The sequence below is a fragment of the Anastrepha obliqua genome, chromosome 4, assembly GCF_027943255.1.
Source record: "Anastrepha obliqua isolate idAnaObli1 chromosome 4, idAnaObli1_1.0, whole genome shotgun sequence".
Classification (NCBI taxonomy): domain Eukaryota; kingdom Metazoa; phylum Arthropoda; class Insecta; order Diptera; family Tephritidae; genus Anastrepha; species Anastrepha obliqua.
In genome coordinates, this window is record NC_072895.1 from 126,188,929 (window position 1) to 126,209,720 (window position 20,792).

Consider the following 20,792-nt stretch of genomic DNA (forward strand, 5'->3'; position numbering starts at 1 on the left):
CTAGCTTTAAAATATTTTGAATGGATTTGGCTCGGGTGCACTGCTGCAACTGGTTTTCTGTACTGGACAGTAGGTTCATAAACGCCTCTTTAGATAATCTAAAGTTCTTTAAAACTCTGTAAGGAAATTTCTGTAATATTAAGTACGTCAACACATTTTGAAAATTCTAAGCGTACTCAGTGGAAGCCATTTCTAAGAGGTTGGATGCGCCCCTCAACTGTTTTCTACTTCTAGCTAGTTCCGCTAATCTTTCATCGTCCGATAAATCGTCGAACCACAACTCCGTTGTACTCATTTTCACAAAAAATACTTTTTTTAACTTTTAAAAATGTTGTTAGCAAAGAATTTCAACACAATCGATTTTTCTTTTATTTTGATTTGCTGTATCAGCTGAGAAAAAATTAGCTATTGTAAATGCGTCGAGCGATCGAAATTCACAATAGTCCTATTCTTCAACGAATGAGCACCATAATACCAAATGAAAATTCGTTCGATCAGCACTTTCGACTACAGTCGAAGATCGAATGTTGCTCATAATAAGGGCCATTAATTTACTAATAAAAGCTTTTTTCTAATTGAGTTTTTCAACAATGCACTTTTCAACAAACACTTCATCCGTGAATGCCATTAAGTAAGCCATTCATTACCTTTTCCTTGTCAATATGAATTCCAGAAATAAACACTTTGGTGCAATTAAAAGCCGCTTCCTGCAACTCCTCTTTGTTGCTTTCCATCACCTTAAAAAGAATATTGATAATTTTTTCCTTACATTGGCTATCAGTTATGTAATGGCAAGCTGCTAAGGCCCTTAAAGCACTCTTCCGCAGTGGTATGAGATTTGCAACATTTTTGTAACAGTCCAATTTATTTAGAGTGGCATCTTCAGCTTCACTCAGAGTTAGCAGCTCATGAAAAAATAATCGGTGGTAATTGTTGGTAAGACCTAAAAAGATATTAAAGATTTAGAAATAAGTGTTGCGTTGTGTTATACTTATATTGTAAATTAGCTTTGAATTGAACATGGAATTCGCACATACTTATCGTAAAAAGCCTCGGCTCAAGGGTAGTGCAGAATGTATTGCCTTCCATTAGGCCAATTTGAGCATTCGTCGGTTGATGCCTCAATAGGTGTTTTTTCGGAGGTATTATATCAGCTAAAACCTCTTTATGTGGGTCCATTATCTCATATACAGTTTTCTTTTGTAGTTTAGCAATGAAATTTAGAGAACCCATTGCTTCCTCACGAACCAAAGCATTAGAGCTGGTCACTTGGCGAACGAGCTCGTGGACAATTTCGTACATCGCTTTGTTTTGAAAAGTGACTATTTCTTCATTATTGTTTTCGTTTTCTAGCGGCACCATGCATAATTTGAGCATGTTTCTAAGATTGGTCTTAGCGACGTCGATAGCACCGCTTGAAACTTCACATTCCAAATCCATCAAAACAAATAGAAATGCCTTTAAAAATGTGAAAAGGTGTTGATACAAAGATTTTAACGACACATGCTGATATAGAAATTGTATAGCTTTGCATCCGCCCACTTTCGCGTACCACGGCCGCTCATAACAAAGTGCAGTCATTTTTTCCACAAGATACTGAATCAAAGGCAGACGACACGCTCTTTCTTTAGTACCCATTATTGTACTTGCTGTTTCCAAAATTAGTTCCATACAGAGATGACCGGGCTTGCATAATTCTTTCTCTTCATGTCCCATGCATACTGCTAGAGCGTCGATTAAGACAAGCGGATCAACACCTTGCGAGCTGTGATAATGCTTATATGGAAAGGGACCGGCTTCTTGTGCTATTGCCACCATAGTGTAGTGGCGAACAACGGCAACCATAACCGGGAAAACAGACTCCCGAAGATCTTTTGTTGCAGATGCCACCAACATTCCTGTTAATGCTGTCTGATGTGTTTTGCGTGAATGCTCTTCTTCTAATTTAGTTTGAATTATTGGAGAAATCATTATATTTCCTTCAGTAAAACTATTATGCATGAACAACTTCTGTAAAGTATATTTGTCATCGTCAAGATTAATAGAAGCGGCTAGAAAGCATCGTATCGCTTCCCAACTCTGTCTCCTATAAAATGCATCTGTCGTATTAGAGCTAAGTGCAGTAAAAGCAGTGTCAATTGCTTTTTCAATAGGGAAATCAATTGGTTTATCGTGATCTTGAAAATATGTAACGACGGCGGTGGGTACCGCATCATTTTCTTTAAACTGTAAAGTCTGTGGTTCAGTCATCATTTTTCTATTCCCACCTCCAAGCTTGCCCAGCACACGAAAAGCAACAAGAGCGGCATTATCTTGATTTCGGAGCGTTCGCCAAAGTGCTTGCATTAATGATGCTCGAACAGGTTGAATATGATCATATAAGAAGTCTGGTTGCAGATTGTCAACGCAAAGTTCTAACGTCCTCAAGCCCTAAAAGAAAGCATACATGTATGTATTTTCAATATTTTTAATGCATGATAATAAAATGACGCATTCAATCTTAGGACGAGCTTCACATCCAACCAAATTATGGATGAATGCCGGAAATACAATTGGAAGTTTGGAATTGCCTGCCGATAGCGACTGCTAGTATTGCCGTCTGTTTGTCATCATTCAGGTGAAATAAGCTCGAAAAAATATTAAGTTAAAATTTGCTCAAGGAATATATTCTTAATTCATTAATTAAACTGTCTTTAAACTCGCTAAATTGGAAAGACAATAACAATAATAAGGATGGATTCACAAGCGTTCCCAAGACAATATTTTCTACAAAAATCTTTAACCATTAATTCCAAAACAATTTTCTAAAACCACTTTTCTGTGGAATTTATAAACAATATTTAAATTAATAGACTTGAAATAATGTAGTTTAAATATCTATACCAGATTTTTTTCCTACACACTTCTAATACATACTTAAAAAGATAATAGAAACCAATAAAATGGTATAAAACTCAGAAAAAAAAATTTGGCATCTTAGCATTGTACTATTGAACACATTGCGTCCCAGCATTAATCGAGATAAGAGAATTATTCGGCTTTGGTTTGTGTTAAAATTACCTGGCTTATTAATGTTGCTGATCCATTAAGAGCTGAGACTAAGGGATCCATAAGCATTGGTAAATATGGCAACAAAGAAGACAATCGAACAGGTACAGTCAAACAGAGTTCAACAAAAAGATCTTTCATATGCTGTTTGTGAAAACCACTTTGCAAACGATTCAAACCTTCTAATAAATTCGGTAATAGTGGCAGAAATTCTTGATATAATAAATCATGGCTTCCTCCGCCGATTGATCTAAATAGGGCACGTAGTAATAGAAAATAGTTATATGGTTCTTCAGCCGTTAGTGCCAGTTCCATTGATCTATTGACGATATTATGCAAATGCGGACGAAGCATCTGTTCGTTTTCAACCGGAAATAAACTTACACTTCCAAATACCAATTTAAACAATCGCAAATATAGATTTGAGCGTTCGATATTTGAACCCATTTCATCCATTTTTCCTAATAAATATTCAACGAGCACTGTTGCAAAAAGAGGTGACGTTGTTGGATTTGCGAGGAATGAATTTGCCACTACTTGGAGGGATGTATTTTTAGAAATCCTTTCGACCATAAAGTCAATAGTAGTGGCAAACACCTCTTGGAAGTTTTGAGGATGCATCATTAGAAACTGAAAATAGTAACTAAATATTAAAACAAAAATAAATATTTTTAATTCAAAGTATTACAATGCCGCTGAAGTGTTCCAGAACTTCTTTTTCTTCTTTAGTTCTTGGTCCCTGGTTTGATGTTCTCTGTTGATTGGTGTTAGCAGTACTTATTGTGTATATATCCAAAGCCTCCATTGCCCAATACACCAAATCAATATATATTTTTAATTCACTTGAGTCAAATAATTTTTCCTGATTATTTTTCATGTCAGAAAAGATAGGCTTAACAAAACACAAAATATCATTAGTATTAAAATATATATCATTTTTTGTCGTCCTTACTTTAGAACTTATGAATCCCCAAGTGATTGTTTTAGCTCCACCAACCAAAGTTTTTACTAAACCTCGATATTCCACTATATTGGCAGGGCATAACCAATGATTTCCTACGATATTAATTTTCATTGCCTGATCCATTGTTGATCCATTTTCCTTTAAGCCAAAAAACAAATTAATAAATTTACTTACTTCAAATTTATTCTTAACTATATATGTATATATTTTGAATTTGTGCCAAATTCGGCCATAAATACGCTTTTCAAAGATATCTGGACTATAGCGCCACCTATCGGGAAACTCTTAGATCTTATTATAATGAGCTGAAAACTTAATTTGTTCTGTGAGTTTTAACTCAATCGGTTGACTATTTTTACAGTATACCGGTACACAAACATACGCAAAAAAGCTAAAATTTTTATATCGGGTATTTTTTTAAGAACTTGAGAACCTTAAATGATAATTCAGAGCAGAAATATTGTTGGAATGATTTTTTTTATTATATAATCTGGTAAATAATTTCATGGCATTTATTATTTCAATATGATAACCTGTATATGTTTGGCGCGGCTACGAGTTACAGGCCCATTCGATTAGTCCAATTTCTGACTCACGTATGGACATATGGCGTCAATTGTGGCTTGAATATTGCAATAATCGAATGTTAAGCGCGATATATGGCAAATTGCGCCGTCTTGTTTGAACTAAATATTTAGCTGGTTAATCGATGTCTAGTTGATTAATTTTTGAAAACAAAAATTCAATCAGTATGGCTCGGCACCCTAATTTCGAAAGAAATAAGGACCGATGATGCCGTCAGTGCTCTATTAACTTCGCGAACAAATTTATTTTAAAAGTAAGTTTCCACAATTTGGAAGCTTTCTTCTGGTGTTAAACGATTCACGATAACTTGCCAAACCTTACTGGACAGAAATGTCACCACCTCCTGTCATTCTCAGCTGTCGAACCATAGTTGTCGATATCGACAGTTCTCATACAGCTAAAAGAATACCCGATATATAAGACGTCTCTCCTAACATACACTTTTTTCAGTACCACAAAAGTCCTTAGGTATTTTTTAAATGTTTCTCTTTTGAACGGACAACCCTCCCATAACAGGACGCAGACACTTTTTTCTCCTACCAAAGACCTTTAAATTCTTTCATAAGCGAACAGCTTACAACACTTTCATATATAAGACGTCTCTCCTAACATACACTTTTTTCAGTACCACAAAAGTCCTTAGGTATTTTTTAAATGTTTCTCTTTTGAACGGACAACCCTCCCATAACAGGACGCAGACTTTTTTTTCTCCTACCAAAGACCTTTAAATTCTTTCATAAGCGAACAGCTTACAACACTTTCATCCACAAAATCATTTCATTAAATGTTATTAAAAACTGACATGGATTTATGCTCTGCTCACTACATATGAATTAAATACACGACATAAGCGGCAAAATGTTCAGTCTTTTATGTGTTCCTTTTAAAGGAGAGTACACGTTAGTGGGCGTCCATAAATTACGTGAGATGTTTAAGGGGAGAGGGGGTCGAGTCAAATCTCATCTAATCTTACGGAGGTGAGAGGGGGGTCTCGGCAAATATAACTCAATATTTTTTCTGATTAAAAGAAAAAAAAATTATACTATTTTGGTCCATTATACATTACTACTGTCAAACCACCATATTTGTTTTCCGCTGATGGTCTTTAAAAAAATCTAGATTAATTAATTAAATTAAGCCGAAAAATACTGTGTGTTTTTTATAAAAATTCTCGCGCATGAATAGTAATGAAAGAAGTTTTGAATAGTAGTAGCAATTAAAAAACGTTTGATGTGTTTAACTTTATTACTTTTTTTATTGTAATGCTCTTTGGTATACAATATTCTTCGTTTTTCCATGCGTTGTTGAATAAATGAACAATACCGCTGGCTTACCAACTCTTGAGCATGAAACATAAAGTTGGCCATGAGAAAAACATGGGTATTCTAAATCAATACCACAAATTGATACAGTTTGGCCTTGTGACTTATCATTAGTAATCGCGAATGCAAGGCGAACAGGAAATTGAAGACGTTTGAATTCAAACGGCATATCCGATGGTATCATTGGTATTCGCGGTATTAAAACGTCTTCACCAAAGTATTTTCCATTCAAAATTGTTGCTTCGATGACGTTATTCATCAATCTCTTAACTGTTAATCGAGTGCCATTACATAGTCGTGGTTGATTTATTGTATGTTTCTCAACATAATAGTCGGTGCTCCTATTTTCAAGTTTAGCATTTGCATAGATGCGCTTCCCTTTACACATAAACAACAACATCAATCGTATGATACATACACTTCGTCGTGTACGGAAAAGCGGAGAAGGAGAAGAGAACTGTTCTATTCCCCTCCGCTTTAACCCAGCTATGAGTTCAGGTGCAAATGACAAATGACCAGCTAAGCAAGCGCGTATGTTCCGCAAAGTGCGACCCTCACGGATTGTCACAAGACGAGCTAATGAGTTAGTGTGCGCAAGCGTCAACGGCTTAGAATGGCTAGATTAGAACAAAGTTGAAATCATATGGACATGTTGGTCCCAATAGTCTCTCTGGAAACCGCGCATGATTCTCCATGGACTGAATTAGAGTAGATATTCTTTTTTTAATCGCAGTAGTTACGATTTAAGTCTTCTATTGTTAACTTTTTATTACACTTATAACTCTCAGCAAAATTGATTACTAGTCTTAACTAGTCGTAAATAAAAGCACGAAGCAATTTTTTTTTCTTTTTACAATAACAATACAACGAGTTTACATAAGAAACCCACATTTTGAAAAATCTCACGTGAGATTGGGGGATGGGGGAGGGGCTTGAATAAAATCTCACGACATCTCACCAGGGGGGGAGGGAGGTACAGAAAATTTAAAAAAACATCTCACGTAATTTATGGACGCCCCCTTACTTTTATTTATTTATTTTTTTTTTTTTGCGTCCGTAGTTCAAAGTAACAAAAAAACGTAAATTTGACTATGTCACAATTGAACATAGCAACACAAGTGGAAAGCTTTGTTGCGCACTATATCTGAGTGAAAATTTTAAATTTCATAAAAAATAAAATAAATAATTGGCGCGTACACTCCTGTTAGGTGTTTGGCCGAGCTCCTCCTATTTGTGATGTGCGTCTTGATGTTGTTCCACAAATGGAGGGACCTACAGTTTCAAGCCGACTCCGAACGGCAGATATTTTTATGAGGAGCTTTTTCATGGCAGAAATACACTCGGAGGTTTGTCATTGCCTGCCGAGGGGCGACCGCTTTAGAAAAATGTTTTTATTAATTATAAATTTTTAATTAATTTTAATTTTTAAATTTCATAGAAATTATAAAGTGCTTGTAAATGTGTGTTTTTCTACAACTGTTCCAAACCGCATCTAAATCGGTTCAGTAATTTTTTATGTGACGTGCGCTCAAGAAAAAACGGCAACTATATATGTATATACTATATATTAGCTGGTAAAATTATTTTACTCACCCCAACTCCATCTTTAAAGTCGTTGTAGCTGTTGGTGTTGGACGTATTCGAAGTACCTGGTGACAAATTTGCTGCCGGTGCAGAAGACTGGCTCTTCCTATTTTAAATTAAAAATCACATGTTATTTTTGTTGAGTTTTTCTCAAACAGTTTTCACAATTTTTCTTTCATTTTCTAAATTGTTTTTATGAAAAATAGCAATAAACGATTAAAAATGTGTAATATGTTTTCTATGTCCGGGCCTATCTCAAGTGCAGTTCAACATTACAGTTCGACTTTTACAGAACTACGAAAGTTCGTAAGACTCGAAATTTGCGTTGTCTTGGCAAACTACATAGCTTAAAAAACTTGTATTCAATTCGATCGTATCGTTAAAGTTTGCACATAGTAAAGCCTAAACTTTTATGTGCGATTCACATAGAAAACTACATATATTTTTATTTATTTTACAATATTATATATTGTCGTAAATAATGACATAAAACAAAACCATTCGTGCTCATTAGCATACAAAATTTTAAACGATCTAAAATTTTAAGTGAAACCAATATGAAAACCAATTCACCAGTTAGAAAAAATACTCAAAATCAAGAAGTAAACACAAATACAAGAAAAAACTAAGAATTGTGCTTAAACTGAAAAAAAAAACAAATGATTGCATTGAAAATTGCCTATAACCCATGAAAATGTTGAGCAAATTAAACTGTACATTTATTGTTTCATACAAGTTCTGGACACAGGAGTAGAAAAAAAATAAATTATTATGTATGTATCTAAATAAATGCTTATTTTTGATTTATCAGGGTCGTTGGGGATTTTTTATATACTCACCACTTTTGTATTATTGAAGGCAACTGAATTTTTGCTATAGTTTTGAATTTATATGCGAATACTTTTAACAAAGAAACCAATATATTTCTTGCTTTAATAGCATCCAATTCACTATGCTGCCTGATGCAGTCCACTAAGTTTAGCAATAGTTTGCAAGACATGGTTTGTATACCAGTTGCAAGAGACTCGTCGTGAACGTTTTTTGAAAACAAATTAACTGCTTTTTCAAGCACGTCCAGAGATAAACTCTGCCGAACATGGTGCGCCAAATCCGCTAAAGTCGAGTATGCTAACGGTCGAATAGACTCCAGAGTCACTCCTTTGCCAATTAATAGATCTTCATTGAAGAGCTTCTCTATTATAGGAACGAATTCTAGAAAGGAAACTCTTCTGTATCTGAATGAATAAAGTAAATAGTATTAAAAACTTTACTTTGCCGCAAGTCGGTAGCGAAAATGTGGCGGGCAGCTATCAGCAATTCTTTCCTTAAATGGGCAGCTTCTTTCGGGCACAGTTCCATTAGACTAAGCATTCCATTTGTAACTGATGCTGAATGTGTAAGTATTAAGTCCTTAAATTTTTAATTAGTTTAATTAATTTATTTTTTATTTTATGTTGGTACAAGCATAATTAAATGATTTAACACAGGGTTTCCGGTGGCAGAATTAGGTTTTAAATTTAAAGTTTCTCTCTAACCGCTAAAGGTATGAGCGGTGGCAGTCGAGGGGTGAACAACAAGCGGTCGCAATCGAAACGTATTTCAATGCCTATTATTCGTGTGCAACTGTTCGTCGTAGATTTTGTTCGCGTTACAATATTCGATTTTTACTTGTTGCCGTGTTAAATGAGGATCTTAGCCTTCACGCCTTCAAAATTTAAATCGTGTAATCGGTCAAGCCCAACGATTATAATTTGCGTGAATATTTCTGCGAGGCAATGTGGAGCGATTTCGTTACTGTAACACTAACTTTTGGAGTAATGAAGTCTATTTTCATTTGAAAAAGCAAAATTACCAGTATTGGCCACATAAAGAACAAAGCTAACTATTAAAACATCAGCAGCCACTTCATAGTCCTAAAGTGAAGGTTTGGTGTGCATTTCAAGCAATGGAATAATTGGACCATATTTTTTTGAAAATCGTCGAGGGCAAGCAATTTTCGGGGACTGCATAATTTCCTCCCTAACAAACTGGCAAGCCGTTTCGGTGACAAAAGTAAAATCTATAAAACAAACCCAGCTATTATCTCAGGACTAAAAGAAAATATCGTTCGCAAGGTTAATTGCATCCTAACATCATTTCTCCAAAGAGTTACACGGAGCACGGGGTCCAGATTCGAAGAGTGTATCCGACGTAACGATAAGCATTTAGAAGAAATAATTAAAAAAGCAATTCGCACATGTCTTCTTTGTAATAGTTATTGAAATAAACTTTTAATTTAGTTTACATTTTTAATTCTACCACCAGACACCCTGTATAATCTTGTACATACCTGAAATATCCTAACAATATAGGCTAAAAATGATAATGTTTTTACTTGGGCGCCCATAAAATCAACGAATATCTCTTTATTAAGATCAGCAGAATTCCTGAGTGTTTAAATGGCATTAGTAAAAATATTTCTTCATATAAATTTATAAACCTTTATATACCACCTTTGCTGCGGAGAAGGTTGTAAGTTGATTGTGGTCATAATTAACGGAATAAACTCAGAAACTTCCTGATGAACTGCAGTCTTATATATCTGGTACATTAATACCACGATTATAGGCAGCTCTTGTAATACCCTTAAGGACAAGACCCCTTTAGGTAAAAGATTAAACTGATTTTTTTACATCATTGGTTTTTTATTTGCAAAATTTTAATATCTTAGTTTAGCTTACCACTTGCGGTGACGAGTCTTGCAGACTTTCAACATGTATAATTCTGGGAGCATAAGTTATAGATAAGAGGTGGTCAATATTTAGTTCTTTAAGATCCTTTACACGCATCGGTTGCTGCTTTTGTTCAAATATTTTGTTCATATGGTTTGGCAACTCCGTGTATATGTCCTTTACATATAGAAGAAAGTGTTGCACCTGAACAATATAACAGTTGTTTCATCACATCATAAATATCTATCTGATATACATAATCTTAATAGTTCTTTTAATACAATACTTACCTCAGGGTTAAACGACGGCCGGAAATGTTTATGTAATTCTATTATTATTCTTAGACTAACCAGTACGTTTTCTTCGTTGTCGCTTCTAAGAATCTTAAGCATTACTGAGATTATGGGCTTTACATGTTGACGCAGGTTTTCGCTAATAGGCAATCTATGAATCATTTCCAATATTAATTTTCGTATCTGCAATTAAATTAAAGGGTTTAGCGCTAAAAAAAAACACTTTTTTTTAATTTTTTACAGAAATATGGCTTAAGATACTTTAATAAAATCAGTTGCATGTTATTGTACATCTTTTCAATAAGTTTTTAAAAAATATTAATAATAAAATATTGACAAATAAGCCCATGGCAGAGTTTTTTTGGAGATATGTTTTTCGAGAGGTGCTCTGCGGTGCCAATCGGCATTCGTCGTAGAATCATCTGAAACTAAAAAAGTCGAATTTTTCAGTTAAAGTATGACGTAATGCTCCCCCCTACATTAATAAAATTTTTTTTTTCATTTTTGTAGTTTTGGTGGCAAAAAAACGTAAAACGAGCATTTTTGGCGAAAAATTTCTCCATATTTGTAAGTGAAAAACAACCTTAAAAAAAAAAAATAAAAAAAAACAGTGTAGGGGGGAGGTATTTTTGATTTAGAAAACGTGTGCCAAATTTGAAAAGAATCGGTTGAATAGTTTCGGAGTTGTGATTGGCACCGACTTTTAAGAAGTCGTTTCTGGAAAAACGCGTTTGAAAAAATGACTCTGAGAAATTATCGATGCTCCGCATTCGAGGTAGAGTGCCTACAAAGGCTATAACTTTGAGAGTTCTGCTCCGATCCACTGAAAATTTTGACACAACATTCTTGAAATGATTTACTATAAGATGAGTGAAGAAAAAAAATTTCGATTTTGTGACCCTACCCCCCCCTTAAACTCGTCACAGTTTTTTGGATCGTCTCGATGGAGTCGAAACGCCTCCCCTTCAGCTTTCTTTTCAGGCGCGGGAGCAAGAAGAAGTCCGGAGGGGACAGGTCTGGGCTGTAGGGAGGAGCACCGGAACCCCCATCTTGGCCAATGCAGAGATGCAGAGGAAGGCGGTGTGCGCCGGCGCATTGTAGTGATGAAGGGTCCAATTGTTGACGAGGTCGGGCCGAACCCGAGCGACGCGGTTTTTCAGCCGAAGGAGCACTTCATTGTAAAATGCCGCTTTTACGGTGCTTCCTGGAGGTACAAACTGTTTAGCTTTACGCAAAATTTGATCGAGTATCGTTGCTCCAAAGATCGCTGCATTTTCGCCACTGCAAAATCCTAACACACTTTTAAAACAGCTTTCACGCGCGGAGCGATGTTGACTGCACCGCTGTTGCCAGCGAACTGGGGCCGGTTTCTAGTGGAAGGGGAAGGTCCAACGATCATTTTCCCCCACCAGCCGATTCGGTTGATCGCTTAGCAGACGATCCGCGCGGAAAGGCTCATTACTTTTCAATCAAACCCTGTATTTGTTAATTGTATGTTGTTTGAGTGGGATCTGTTATTTGCTGATTTGCACATAACTTGTTGCTTTGAGATTTTTAAATCAACACTACTATATATCATAGTTTGTGCTTAGAATATATGTTAGGGTATTATAGAAAGCTCATTCATTTGAAATAACCTATACAAAAAATACAAAGTTTCAAAGTGCTATGATGTTTAAGTTTATAAATGCAAACTGGCTAAATTTAGAAGCTTCATAAGGTCTTGCTTAATACATTTTATAGAGGCAAATATGTCAAATCCGCAGAAGAAAGAGCAAATCTTTTTGCGGAGTTTTCAGTGCTAATTTTGTATGTAATTCGGATATTGATCTAAGCTTTTCAGGTTCATTAGATTCCCCTTTGACTTTCGACGCGTTATTCGTGACGAAAATGACGTTCAAGAAACGATTGCAACTCTGAAACCCTAAACCTCACAAAGCGATTAATGTTAACTTTTACTAAGTCGCTCACTGACCAATTATTTCTGCAGGATAGGAAAAAGGCTCATATAAGTCTAATCTTTAAAAGTGGAAATAAGAATATCGTCCTATTCTATATACAGTAGCGTGCAATAGTGAGCACATGTTGGGCGATTTAACTTTAAAGTCTCTGCAAAAATCTAAATGCACAACTTAATGAAACAAAACTTTCAGCATTTATTCGTTGCTTAATTCTTAAAATAACGGCTTAAAACAAAACAAAAAATACAAATATAGGAATGAGAAAGAGGCAATAATATAAAAAAGTACGTATTTACGTATTTGTTTATGTAAACCAAAAGGAGCTGTAACATTTAGTACAGTTGTAATTATATACCGTTATAGTTTTTGTTTCATGTTACTGTGTTTTTACTTTTGTTATTAGTAGTAGAAAGGTGTTCGAAGTTAGACAATCGCTTTCTGATTAATATTAATATCAATTATGAAGAAAATAAATGTGGAGCTCGAAAACAGCGTCGTGGTTTTGACTAATAGTGGAAATTCCTCAAGAAAAATTGCTGAAATATTAAATATTAGCCAACGCACAGTTATTAATGTACAGAAACGAAGAAATGTAGCGCATGCACCGAATGTTGGAGGTCGACCACAACTTCTTTCGGACTCAGACGCATGCCTTATGGTACAAGAAGTACGCAAAAACAGTTTTGTGACACCAAAGAAGGCTGCAGCAATGTTAAATAAGAACGTCAGTGAGTGGACCGCGCGTAGAGCATTCCATAGAATCGGGTATAAATCAGCTGTAAAGAAGAAAAAGCCGGCGTTATCGCTCAAAAATATTAAGGCCCGTCGAGCATTTGCTCAAAAGTACAGAAATTGGAATGTTGAACACTGGAAACGGGTAATTTGGTCGGATGAACTAAAAATTAATCGTTTTCAGTCCGACGGAATAAGCTATTGCTGGCGTCGACCTACAGAAAGGATCCAAAGGCATCACGTGAAGCGTGTGGGGTTGCTTCACTTGGTGGCACATCAGACCACTCGTTAAAATTAATGGTATTATGAAAAAAGAAGACTACTTACATGTATTGCAGACTAATTTGCCAGAATTTGTTGATATGAGCGCTTACCCAGAAGGGGAAGTTATCTTCCAACAAGACGGCGATCCCGAACATACCGCCAAAATTGTTAAAGAATGACTGTCGCAACAAAATTTTCAGGTAATAGATTGGCCTGCACAAAGCCCGGATCTAAATCCAATTGAAAATGTGTGGGCAATAACCAAACAGCGGCTGGGAAAATATCGCAGGGCTCCTGAGAAAATGACAGAGCTATGGGACCGGGTACAGCAGAAGTGGAACCAAATTCCGCGCAAATTTATCGAGAATCTTGTCGAAAGTATGCCCAAACGCATTAAAAGTCTAAGAAAAAATAATGGCCTATGGATTAACTATTAAAATTTATTAGTTTTTAGCAATGAGTGCCAGACGTGCAAAACTGAGTAAATATGTACATTTTTATATTATTGCCTCCTTCTCATTCCTACATTTGTATTTTTTGTTTTGTTTTAAGCCGTTATTTTAAGAATTAAGCAACGAATAAATGCTGAAAGTTTTGTTTCATTAAGTTGTGGCCAAAAAAAAAAAAAAGTACCTTGTCTTTGTCCTGGTACCTTGCACTGTCCAAAGCAAGCAAGGCCCTCATGGTGTGTAAACTGTAGCAGGAATATCCTGGAGTCGTAGCCCAAAAGTATTGATATGGATGTACACTATGATAATCAGGTTAATGATAGAATACGGAGATAAATTTTCCTAAGTAATATATTGCATAAAAACTTTTTGTTTTCAATGAAGAGATGTATATACACACTATATAGAAATGTATATACACACTATACATATGTAAGGGAGAATTCAATATTTTAAAGTGAGTAAACAATTTCTGGGATCTATGAAAACTCTGAAATACGCTTTCGCAGAACTCTGAATACCATATATCGCATATTTAATGCGAATAATTCATAATTCGGAAAAATAATTCAGAAAGAATCCTAAGTAAAAGTAAAGACGTATTTTCAGGGTGTTTTTTAAGCGATTGAGAAACTGATAATACAAAACAGAAGTGGTCCACACGGTATGTGGCCACGTGTTGCTCCCGCCAGCAAGCGTCTGATGCCTCCACGGCTAATACACCCCCTGATAGGTCGGCACTACCAACCGCCACCACTACCCACACCTCCACGGTGAGGAGCCTATCGGAGCAACACAACTCTCCTTCAACCCCTCCCCTTCCTTCCTGCTCCAACCCCAGTGCGGGGACAAACCAGCAGCTCCTGGTCCCTTGCACAGTCTGTTCCGTGTGTCAGGCCGCAATACCTCGGAATCTGGTATCAGTCCAGTGCAATTCTTGCAATGGCTGGTGCCATTTTCGGAGATGTTCCGGCCTGCGCACCACCCGTGAGTGGACAACTGCCTACGTTGCCCCCTGCTGCAGAGCTCTGCACCCCCTACCGCCCCCAGAGGCGCGGCCGCCCACCACCATCAGGCCGCAACAATCACAGTGGATTGCGCAGCAGGTCCAACGTAGACAACCCCACGCGTCCCTCACCCCCCGAATTACACTGACCTCACCGAGAAGCTTCAAGCTTCTCCAATTTAACTGCAACGGACCTAAGGTCGACGAGATAGACGACTTTATGAGCCGGCACAGTATTAAAATAGCTGCGGTCCAAGAAACAAAGCTGCACGCTAGGTCATCTCTGATCACCAGGGATGGCTATAACGTGCACAGACACGATCGCGAGCGAGACAATGGTGGTGGCCTAGCGTTTATAGTCCACCACACTGTGCAGTATCGTCTTATCGATGAAGGAATCGACCGCAGGGACAGCACCTTAGAATGTCAAGGCATAGCTTTCCGGTCAGGCGATTCCGAGCTCGAAATATGTAACATATATATACTCCCTGTCACCTGCTGCCCGGCAGGATATCACCCTGATATATGTAGGTGCGCTCATCAGAGGTGAAAACCGATTGGTTGTAGGTGACTTCAATGCGCATCACGATCTTTGGCATTCAAGCCTGCCAAATGATCGTAGGGGACAGCAACTGGCAGAGCAGACAGACGACTCGACATTCAGCACAGTGAACGACGACGCCCCCACCAGGGTAGTGGGCAATTGCAGCAGCTCGCCTGACCTAACAATTGCTAGCGCGGGTCTGATAAATAGCATAACGTGGCGACCTATGCTATCGCTTGCAACAGACCATTTGCCCATTATCGTCGCGATTGAGAGACCTGCCGACTTCGTTTCCGCGAATCACCGGTTCTATTTTAACTTTAAAAAAGCTAATTGGGCCGGCTTCACGGAATTCACCGAGGACACCTTCGCCGCTCTTCCCATCCCCACTGATGTGCGCGTAGGCGAACGCGCATTCCGTAAGGTGCTTACAGCTGCTGCGGCTCGCTTCATTCCAGCTGGAAGTTATAAGAACATTCGTCCTCATTTCCCAGCCGAAGCAGCCAGTTTAGCAAACGAACGAGACCACCTACGCCAGGCCGATCCCGGGGATCCCCGCATAAGGGATCTCAATTTGGAGGTTCGACAACTATTTTAGCCGGCTTTTCATATTGCATCCTCCGGGCGACAGAACCAAACGTCGTGCTACCAGAAGGCTGCACAAACTGACGAACGACAATGCGCCACTTACTTTCTCCGGTGATGAGGTTCAGGAGGCCATCAACAAGTCGAAATCATCGAAAGCCATTGGCCCTAACGGCTTAAACGCGCACACAAGGGTTTTCAATCTGACCCTGGCCACTCTCATCATCCCTGACAAGTGGAAAGCAGGGAGAGTGGTCCCACTACTGAAACCTGGGAAACCCGCCAACCAAGGGGAGTCTTATCGGCCGATAACTCTCCTTTCCCCAGTAGTGAAGACACTTGAAGCCCTCCTACTCCCACTCTACACGAAACACCTGGCCCCAGCCCCACATCAGCACGGTTTCCGATGAGTGCACAGCACCCCCACTGCACTCACCGCCATAAACGCCCAGATAAATCGCGGGCTTAACCAAAACCGCCCCTGCGAGAGGACTGTCCTAGTAGCGTTGGACTTGAAAAAGGCTTTCGATACAGTTAGCCATTCAACGCTACTAGATGACATTTATCAGTCGACACTCCCGCCAGGGCTGAAGAGTGGTCCGCGAACTATCTGAGCGGTCGGCACTCGTCCGTGATATTTCGAGATCAAACGTCAAAGCAGAGAAAGATTAAGCAAGGTGTACCGCAGGGTAGTGTCCTTTCTCCCTTGCTGTTCAATTTCTATATCTCGAAGCTCCCCCAACCACCAGCGGGAGTTTCCCTGATCTCATACGCTGACGACTGCACGATCTTGGCGTCGGGCAATGACATCGATGGCCTATGTCCCAAAGTGAACAACTACCTCACCGACCTTTCTCGCTTTTTCACTGCGAGGAATCTCCAACTTTCCCCCACCAAGTCCACGGCGACCCTCTTACCACCTGGACAAAGGAGGTCAAGCTGTCCCTTAAGGTAAAAGTCGATGATACACCAATTCCGACGGTAAATAACCCCAAAATCTTGGGTGTAACCTTTGACAGCTTGCTCTCCTTCTCTGCGCATACAACCGCAATTGCCACAAAAGTCCAAAATCGCAACAAGGTCCTCAAATCGCTGGCCGGCAGCACTTGGGGCAAAGACAAAGAACTGTTGCTTTCGACATTTAAGGCAATTGGCCGGCCGGTTCTTAACTAAGCTGCGCCTGTCTGGTCGCCTGGAACTAGTGATTCGCAGTGGACAAAGCTACAGACCTGTCAAAATACCGCCATTCGGACAGCGACCGGGTGCCTCCTGATGTCACCCATCCAACACCTTCATAACGAGGCACAAATGCTCCCAGTTGTGGAGCACACCAAATTGCTCAGCAAGCAGTTCCTGCTCGGATGCTACCGTAGGTCTCATCCCTGCAGACACCTGCTTGAGCCCGAGCCGCCTGCCAGGCACGTCAGGAGACACCTCCTTGACTACGCTGGCGAAATCCAGGACAAGACTGACCGTAACCTACTGGACCGGACAGTATTTAGACAGTCTATAAACGACATTCACCGAGAGACCGTTACCACCTTCATGAACTCCCGTCCTGTGAATGCCGTGATCGGAGTCCAACCACCACCTATTGCAGATGAAGAGCTCCAGCTTCCCCGTGAGACCCGTGTAACACTGGCACAATTACGATCTGGATACTGTAGCAGGTTAAACTCCTACTTATCCAGAATCGACCCCGACATACCAAACACATGTCCGGCATGTGAAGGTACCCCGCACGACACTAACTACCTCTTCAAATGCCCCCTCAAACCGACTCATCTAACCCCCCTCTCCCTCTGGACCCAACCTGTCGAAATCCTGGGCCTACCCCTAGATGAGCTAGACGAAGACGAACGATGATATGCCTACACTGACAGGGCTACCTATGCTGTTAACAACAACAACAACAACAACAACAACAACAAAACATGATCTTTTTTTATTATAATCTGATAGATAAGCAGTTACCCATCCAGACTGAAAATAAAGCAGAGAAATTGGAGGTAGGTTGACCAAATTCTTCAAAATGATACCATAGGAATATGCAGGCAAGCACTCGTTTGGACATTCATCTAACACCTATCTTCCTCTGGACCCAACCCGTCGAAACAGCTAGTTTCCTGGGCCTATCGTTAGATGAGCTAGACGAAGACGACCGGTGATTACACTACACTGACAGGGCAAAGATACTGCTACAATAACAACAACAACATATCGATAGTTCTCATGCAGCTAAAGAAACAACCGATAGATATGTTACAAACCCAAAAGAAGAGCATGAGGATTTCTGTGTTCTTATCTAAAAAACATTTACAGTAAATATGAAAAAAGATTGCAGAAGTACGTTCGGTCTACAAGAAAAAGTTGTTTCTAATAGCGGCCGTCCCTCGGCAGGCAATGGCAAACCTCCGAGTGTATTTCTGCTATGAAAAGCTCCTCATAAAAAATATCTGCCATTCGGACTCGATTTTAAACTGTAGGTCCCTGCATCTGTGGAACAACATCAAGACGCACGCTACAAATTGGAGGAGCTCGGACAAACACCCAGAAAGAGTGTACGCGCCAAATATATATATATGTATATCTATATACATAAGTCTTATGTAGCAAAAAAAGAGATTTAGTGCACGACATACATACAATTGGAACTAAGTGAGTAAACAATCAAGTATACATTCGCCATGAGCTGTTTATATTACTGTAGTTAGTCCCTCTTCTCAATTCAACATGAATATGCACATTACATCAATACGTATGTATATTAAACTTACATGTTGAGAACTATTTTCTTGAATAAACTGTGGTTCCCCATCTTGTAATATCCGAATAAATACTTTTAGCGCAAGTTCTAAGAAAGCTGGGTATGAAGGGCTTTGTATTATTAGTTCAAAATGTTCACTTAGCTCTTGTGCCGCTTTAAACTTAATTTCCTCTTTAGCTGAGGGATCACTTAATATATTAACATAACTTCGAAATGTATTAAATTCATTTTGAGCCATTTTTGTAAGGAAAATTAAATCACTGTCCTCCGCGTTTATTTCATAAATAATACAAAATACACATTTAGTTGTCAAACACTTTACAGTGCTGTCACTTTTAAACATGTTTTACTCGACAAAGAAATTAAAAGTGTTATACACAAAACATATTAGGTGTCTTCACACAGAGTGCGTTAAAATTTATTCATTAAACTGCGTTTTCATAAAGCCAAGCAATAAGTTTGCAAGTTTTGGGTTTGAGAGAGTTGTCAACAGTTTCCACAGCGTGTTTGTGTTTAAACCATAGATTGAAATTGCTCAGCTATTTCTTAGTTTACAGTTTTGCTCTTGCTACTACTCTGAGCATGAACAGATGAATAGGTGAACAGGTGTGCAAAACTTGTGAACAACTGTTTTGCTCAGCTTCAAGTTAGGTTTCGTTCCACATATTCGCCATATTCCACATTATAGACATACATAAATAAATAAATCGTTAAAACATAATCAAGATATCAATATATTAGTCCGTCATATATGGAATTTTTTTAACATAAAAAGTTGAAGGTTCAAGAATTATAAAAAAAAATTATTTGAAGTTGTATTCGACCATATCTACCAACAAAACAAAAAATAACCGGCATAAGTAGCAACTATGGGAGTAGTAGAAGATCAACGAAGCAAGAGCAGTAGCGGAAAGCACAAGATCATGATAGAATACAAGACACCAGCGTTGCGACTATATACTGTTACATTTTCCTCAAATAAAACGTCTATCTTTAATTCTTCTGAGTTCGATTACTGGATGGATAAATAAAAGTCTCAAATAATTAATTAATACTTAATCACTTTACTTTACGTTTACACATTCACACGCTCTTCTTGAAACGGAATACATGGTGCACATGTAAGTTGAATTGAATACCGAAGGTAGCGCCTTCCGAAAACCGTTACTTAATTTTTCGCCGCTGACGTTGTTGTTGTTATGTTGTTCTTAACAGTATAGGTAGCCCTGTCAGTGTAGGCACATCATCGTTCGTCTTCGTCTAGCTCATCTAGGGGTAGGCCCAGGAAACATGCTGTTTCGACAGGTTGGGTCCAGAGGGAGAGGGGGGTTAGATGAGTCGGTTTGAGGGGGCATGTGAAGAGGTGGTTAGTGTCGTGCGGGGTTTAACCTGCTACAGTATCCAGATCGTAATTGTGCCAGTGTTACACGGGTCTCACGGGGAAGCTGGAGCTCTTCATCTGCAATAGGTGGTGGTTGGACTCCGATCACGGCATTCACAGGACGGGAGTTCATGAAGGTGGTAACGGTCTCTCGGTGAATGTCGTTTATAGACTGTCTAAATACTGTCCGGTCCAGTAGGTTACGGTCAGTCTTGTCCTGGATTTCGCAGGGCGTAGTCAAGGAGGTGTCTCCCGACGTGCCTGGCAGGCGGCTCGGGCTCAAGCAGGTGTCTGCAGGGATGAGACCTACGGTAGCATCCGAGCAGGAACTGCTTGCTGAGCAATTTGGTGTGCTCCACAACTGGGAGCATTTGTGCCTCGTTATGAAGGTGTTGGATGGGTGACATCAGGAGGCACCCGGTCGCTGTCCGAATGGCGGTATTTTGACAGGTCTGTAGCTTTGTCCACTGCGAATCACTAGTTCCAGGCGACCAGACAGGCGCAGCTTAGTTAAGAACCGGCCGGCCAATTGCCTTAAATGTCGAAAGCAACAGTTCTTTGTCTTTGCCCCAAGTGCTGCCGGCCAGCGATTTTAG

At 38.9% G+C, this 20,792-nt stretch overlaps 1 protein-coding gene across 3 annotated transcripts in view; it reads right to left on the reverse strand.

Moving 5' to 3' along the window:
- LOC129245163 (transcription-associated protein 1) overlaps window positions 1–19,120 on the reverse strand; it is a 32,501-nt gene extending 13,381 nt beyond the window's left edge. Inside the window, exons 1-13 of one of the 3 annotated variants that reach the window (XM_054883183.1) lie at window positions 18,826–19,120; window positions 10,505–10,690; window positions 10,224–10,418; window positions 9,996–10,162; window positions 9,833–9,929; window positions 8,775–8,913; window positions 8,343–8,715; window positions 7,513–7,609; window positions 4,001–4,150; window positions 3,737–3,940; window positions 3,061–3,678; window positions 1,038–2,430; window positions 648–943 (exon numbers count right to left, since the gene is read on the reverse strand). In XM_054883183.1, coding sequence (XP_054739158.1) covers window positions 648–943; window positions 1,038–2,430; window positions 3,061–3,678; window positions 3,737–3,940; window positions 4,001–4,150; window positions 7,513–7,609; window positions 8,343–8,715; window positions 8,775–8,913; window positions 9,833–9,929; window positions 9,996–10,162; window positions 10,224–10,418; window positions 10,505–10,690; window positions 18,826–19,053 — 4,143 coding nt within the window. In that variant the 5' untranslated portion in view covers window positions 19,054–19,120. Of the gene's footprint in view, window positions 1–647; window positions 944–1,037; window positions 2,431–3,060; window positions 3,679–3,736; window positions 3,941–4,000; window positions 4,151–7,512; window positions 7,610–8,342; window positions 8,716–8,774; window positions 8,914–9,832; window positions 9,930–9,992; window positions 10,163–10,223; window positions 10,419–10,504; window positions 10,691–18,825 lie in introns of those variants that run through there. The other 2 variants (XM_054883182.1, XM_054883184.1) reach the window with 2 other exon arrangements.
- Between the last annotated feature and the right edge of the window lie 1,672 nt (window positions 19,121–20,792).